Source organism: Chinchilla lanigera, unplaced genomic scaffold (assembly GCF_000276665.1).
Source record: "Chinchilla lanigera isolate Chin_1 unplaced genomic scaffold, ChiLan1.0 scaffold00036, whole genome shotgun sequence".
In the NCBI taxonomy this organism is placed as follows: Eukaryota; Metazoa; Chordata; class Mammalia; order Rodentia; family Chinchillidae; genus Chinchilla; species Chinchilla lanigera.
In genome coordinates this window covers 6,305,868-6,311,868 of record NW_004955437.1, presented here as the reverse complement: position 1 = coordinate 6,311,868, position 6,001 = coordinate 6,305,868, and the positions used below count along the sequence as shown (strand labels likewise).

At 42.5% G+C, this 6,001-nt stretch overlaps 1 protein-coding gene across 1 annotated transcript in view; it reads left to right on the top strand.

The window, feature by feature from the left end:
• The window catches only part of Srsf3 (serine/arginine-rich splicing factor 3), an 8,182-nt gene extending 2,464 nt beyond the window's left edge, over positions 1-5,718 (top strand). The window contains exons 2-6 of the mRNA XM_005389649.2: positions 365-572; positions 2,051-2,185; positions 4,299-4,337; positions 4,571-4,657; positions 4,792-5,718. Coding sequence (XP_005389706.1) covers positions 367-572; positions 2,051-2,185; positions 4,299-4,337; positions 4,571-4,657; positions 4,792-4,819 — 495 coding nt within the window. The 5' untranslated portion in view covers positions 365-366 and the 3' untranslated portion in view covers positions 4,820-5,718. The remainder of the gene's footprint in view (positions 1-364; positions 573-2,050; positions 2,186-4,298; positions 4,338-4,570; positions 4,658-4,791) is intronic.
• The last annotated feature ends 283 nt before the right edge of the window (positions 5,719-6,001 follow it).

Below are 6,001 nucleotides of genomic sequence, written 5' to 3'. Positions count from 1 at the left end.
TTTTTTTTTTTTCCTTTTTTTTGTCTTTTTGAGACAGAATCTCACTATGCAGTTCAGGCTGGCCTTGAGCTCTCTTTGCAGCCCAGGCTGGTCTCAAACTCGATACGATCCTCCTGCCTCAGCCTCCCAAGTGCTGGGATTACAGGCGTGCACTACCACACCCAGCGGCTCTCCTAATTTATAAATGTTTTATTTTGAGGGCCTTATTTCTTCCTTAACTTGGTTTCCTTGGGCTTTTAGTAAAAATAGGTGGAAATGGGTCTTTTAATAGTAGTACTTCTGTTATTTAGCATTTTGTAGTTCTTTGTAGGATTTGCTTTTAACTGTACAGTTTGGATAAATATTTTGGTATCCTTTGTTACAGAGATGCATCGTGATTCCTGCCCATTGGACTGTAAGGTTTATGTAGGTAACCTTGGCAACAATGGCAACAAAACGGAGCTGGAAAGAGCTTTCGGCTATTACGGACCACTGCGAAGTGTGTGGGTTGCTAGAAACCCTCCTGGCTTTGCTTTTGTTGAATTTGAGGATCCCCGAGATGCAGCTGATGCTGTCCGCGAGCTAGATGGAAGGTAACTTAAGAAATCTACTAACAGTAAATATTCTGCTCCTTTTTTGTTGTTTGTGTTTTTGTTTTGTTTTGTTTTAAATAAGGTTTCACTGTGTAGTCCAGGCTGGCCTTGAACTGGCTGTGTAGCCCAAGCTGATTGCAAATCCTACCAATCCTGCCTCAGCCTCCTGAGGGTTGGGATTACAAGCGGGTGCCATCACACTTGGCATTTTTTTGGCTTTTTTTTTTTTTAAACTGAAAGTTTTAAGTTACAGGGCTTTCATAACGGAGCCGCATGCAAGCAACCCTGTAATCCTAGCACTTGGGGCGCTGAGATGGGATCATCCAAGTTCCAGGCTGTCCCAAACTACATGAGACGTGCTGTCTCAAAAATAAAGAAAAAACCACTAAAGGGTCAGATACTCATTTTTAAGGAAGATTAATAATGAGCTTATATTTAATCTAGGAAGTGTGACTTGCCTAGTATTGTCCTTTGTGTTTATATTGCTTTACTAGTTGATGGTCTACCTGAGTCTTTTTTTGTTTCGTTTTTTGAGACAGGGCTCACTGTAGTTCAGGCTGGCCTCAGACTCATGGAGGATATCCTCCTGCCTCAGGCTCCTGAGTGCTGGGATTATAGGCTTGCGCCTCTGCACCCAGCTTATGCCTGAGTCTTTTGGAGACTGCGTCTTGCTCTGCAGTTCAGGCTGGCCTTGAGCTTACTTTGTAGCCCAGGCTGGCCTCGAAATCGCAAGGATCCTCTTGCCTCAGCCTCCCCAGTGCTGGGATTACAGGCGTGCACCACCACGCCCAGCCTTTATGCCTGAGTCTCAAAGAGTAATGAGTGTTGACTTTCTCCACTTCTTCCTGGCTTCATTGAACTATGAAACCTAGGAAAATTGTTAGCCCAGAAGATGCAAAAATAAAATTCTGCTTCAGAATTTGGAGAGCAAGTCACGTTGACTTAAATGAAAAGTTAGTTCCTATTGCTCTGAAGCTGTGTGCAAGGCTGTTCATACAAGCGGGGTTGCAGCAGCAGTTTTCTGGGACTTGTCCCTCCCGGTTCCCCCAGCAGGGCATCTTAAACGTGGTTGTGGGTGAGTGGAGGGGGAGGTGGAACTATGTGCGCCTGTGATTTAATGCTGCCCAGTAATTGAGGAGAGAGGTCACATAAAGGGGTAAAATACCCGCTTGTTTAGTTGGAGGGTGCTGGTAAAGAGGAGAGAGACTAGTAAGTTCAGCATAGTAAGTAGCAGCTCAGCTCCTCTTAAGAGATGAGCCTCCAGGGGGAGGAGTCAGGATGGAGACACAGGACAGCTTGTTCTGCAGAGATAAGCCCAAGGGTCTTTGCACCAAACTACTAACAAATTAACATTGAACAGAGGTCTGCAGACACGTAGTTGAGTTCCCTGCAAAGTAGCTGTCAGGTTACTATTTTGCTTTGGTGTGCCTCTCGGGACTAGACTGTTAAAAATGGAATGCCTCTCCCCCTCTGCCTAGGACGTTATGTGGCTGCCGCGTCAGAGTGGAACTGTCCAATGGTGAGAAAAGAAGTCGAAATCGCGGCCCTCCTCCTTCCTGGGGTCGTCGCCCGCGCGATGATTATCGCAGGAGGAGTCCTCCGCCTCGCCGCAGGTACTTGAGAGAGAGCGTGTTTTAGAGGGATTGGTGTAATGGAGTAGCTAGTAGGAGCAGGTGTTTTCTCCTAAAGTTTGTTGGTGGGTTTTAAACTGTAAAGAATCAGAGGTTTCTACCAAACTGGCTGGGTGTAGTTTGGGGTATGTGAGTTGTGCTGAGTGTTGGCTTTTGTCTGTAGGGCACTGTTCATGTTGGTAGCTAGTAACTTCTGTCTTGGATCTATCTTCTAGTTCATCTTATAGTTGCGTCTTTCCCAGTCTTCCCTTATACTTCAGTTTAGGCCTTTTTCCATTTCTTGATTCCATTATGACAAACATTACATTCAATTCTAGCTCTTCACGAAAATGTTGTTTTCTGTTAGCACAATTGTAATATTTATCAAGCTGGCAGCTGTTTTAATGTTACAACTGGTAAAGTAGAAATTCTGAAACTGAAGTCACTGACCAGTAAAGGGGGCTAAAAAAGAAGTAATCCCAGTCATCTGTTCTTCAGTCCCAAATAGGAGAGAATTCAGTTTTTTTTATAATTGAAAGTGACATCATTCTTGGACCAGGCAGTATTGTCTGGGTGCTAACTCCACATCTCCTCAGAACCTCCAAAATAGTTTCTATAGGACTGAATTTACCTCTTACAGGTGGGTGAAGTCCTAGGAGATGAGTTCAAATCTTGCCCCTTTTGCTATTTTGAAAAACAACACACTGTTGCCCATCATAATGAAGAGTATTTGTTAGCTAAATAGATGGTTGTACTGATGGCTTGTTTTTTTTTTTCATTTTTTGTGCTTTTTGGTCCATCTATTAATAAAAATGAACCCCGTTACAGAGTCACCATCATGTCTCTTCTCACCACCCTCTGAATCTGCATTAGCCAGTCAACTAGCCCTTTCAGCGTCATGTGACCAGCGCGCCCCATTCAGCTTGGCTGGTGTCGTTTCACATGACCCAGGCTGGCCAGTCGTCAGGTTGCACCGCCCTTTGGTTCCCGAGCATGCTGTTTTCTCTCAGCCTTCTCTCCAACCTTAACCAAATCGGCAGCAGCCACCTCGACCGCCCACACATTCCTGGCCAATCAGCTCAGCTGTTTATTTACCAAATGTCTTCACAACAACTACAGCAGCAGCCTTCGGCTAACAAAAAAGCAGGAAAAATCCACAACACCCCCTTCGCCAACCAACTAAATCCAACGCAACATCTGGCAAAACCTTTTCAGCAAATTCTTCCTGGCCGTCAGTCCGGCAGCCTCACCTCACCATTTCTAGCTTGTTGAAACCCAAAACTAGTAAGTTTTTCCTGCTTATACAGTTTACTGCTGGTTAAAATAAGGAGTAAGCGGCTTAAAAGTAATTCTTTTTCTGGATCAAAGGCTGGCTGTGCATAATTGAATGGTAACGTACATATATATTGCTTGAAAAACTTTTAAGGGTGATAGGGAACTTGTAACGATCTTCAAGTGAAACTTATTTGCATGTGTGAGATGCCAAACTAAAAATTTTAATATCTCTAACAGATTTTAGCTTTTCTTCCCAGCAAAAATTGGTTGAATCCTATCACCTTTAAATGGTTTTACTAACAGTTTTCAAAATTTTGGGGGAGAAGTGTGGGCCAAGCTAAGGTAATTGTGATAAGCCTGAACACACTCCTAAATGGGACGATCACAAATGGAGTTCTAATGTAGCACTAAATGGCATCGGTATTGACACCTACGGCATTTTCACAAAATGACACTCCACCTGGCACCTAAGTCTTGTTACGGACTTACAGGTTTGCATGGGTTCCAAATACTGGTCTATGGTACTGTTTTTGGGACTACATTTTGGTGTGGTGTTTGGGTAGCGAAGTTAGTTTGACATGAAGTTTTGCATTGGACAGATCTGCTGTGAAGCATTCTTTGTTAAAATGAATCCATGGTTGGATTACCTGCTTTTCACTTGAGCTTTTGTTCCTTAATCCTTCTGTGCCCTTTTTTTCTTTTCTTTTTTTATTTTTGGACGATGGGTGCCAGTTCTTCGGCACATTCACTGGGCCCAACAGTGAGATTGAAAAGTTGGGAATTGCCTCACGCCATAAATACTAATGGATGATTAGCCTAATTTTCTCATTTCTGCTTTTAGATCTCCACGAAGGAGAAGTTTCTCTCGCAGCCGGAGCAGGTAAATACAGTGTGGGGGCCGCTTTCTCAGAAGCACCAAGTCGGAGACTGCTGAGCTGTTCTCTGAGCACTGGCTGGCGGCAGTAGGGAGTCCAGTGGGCTCGGCTGTACATGGCTGATGTTGAATTAAAATTGCAGGGTGGGCCAGGTCTTGAGTCTTCAGGGACTTTAAAGATCTCTTTGCTAGGTGTAATTGTGACTGCGTCAGCTTGACCTTCTTTCTTTTTGGTTTAGGTCTCTTTCTAGAGATAGGAGAAGAGAGAGATCACTGTCTAGGGAGAGAAATCACAAGCCGTCCCGATCCTTCTCTAGGTCTCGCAGGTAAGGTCTTCTGAACTGAGCCATTTAAGATCTTCTGTATATAAATTCTGTCTCATGAGCCATAACTTTGTTGATGTCATTCAGTGGTGCCAAGGTACAGATATGAAATTTAATTTTATTTTTTGTTTTATTAGCCGATCTAGGTCAAATGAAAGGAAATAGAAGACCGGTTTGCAAGAGAAGTGATGTACAGGAATTAACTTCATTGACGGGAGTATGTACAGAAAATTCAAGTTTTGTTTTGAGACTTCATAAGCTTGATACATTTTTAAGATGTTTTAGCTGTTCACCTTCGTGTCTTGGAACAGTGACACACAACAATGTAATTCTCTATGGTTTGCAATGGATCATACGAGGCATGTAATACCAAGAATTGTTACTTTACAATGTTCCCTTAAGCAAAATTAAATTTGCGTTGAACTTTAGTCTTGGCATAGACTGATAATAAACCTCTAAATTCCGCCTAGTTAAAGTGTGTTGTCCTAATGTTACGGAAACAAAACTGGCAAAAATTAAACAAGACCTGTTTCATAGCTGAGGTGATGGTGTGTGAGCATGCCAACAGGTAAAGATCCAGGCTGCACACGAATCTAGGTGAGCGTGTTGTAGGAAATGGAACTGGTCTTCGTGCTGGGCAGAGGTTTCCTGATTGGCATAGAAGAAGCAGGTAAATTTCAAGAAAGTTTACCTTTGCTTCGTCACACGTTCCTTATGTGATGCTGTATATGAATGTGTAGCTGTTTGTATCTTTATTTGGAAACCTGAGATTTCAAGAGAACCAACCTCCTGCCTGTTTAAGGGTACATTGTAGAGCTGAACTTTGCGTTACTGTGCAAGATTTTTTTTCATGCTGTCATTTGTAATATGTTTTGTGAGACTCTTTGGGATTAAAGTTTTGGTTACAAATTGTTATTTAACTTGGAAGCTTGTTTTTCCTTGCAAACTCAAAATATATGAGCTTGATACCAAGTCCAGGTATAACATTCCTATTGGAAGCCATACTTATATTTTCTTGTAAAGTGCTTTTGAATTAATAAAATAGCGTCATTGTGTAATAGTCAGTTGAACCCACTGTTAGCATTTTCTTACCCGTGGAAAGCAGTTGGTTACACAATTCTGAGTTTCCAAGAAACACCTGACACGCAGTATGGGTTAATCTTGTAATGTGAAGGGGATTTTTGGTTACCGTCTAAGTGATGATTAGAAGTTAACCAATTTTTAGGAATTTAAGAGCCATTTCAGGGTCCATTACACTTAGTGACTGACATTTTAAATTTAGTAAGCAGCAACCTGGTACATGTGTAACCCAGAAGTTACCCCCCAAAAACCGCTTTTATTCAGCAT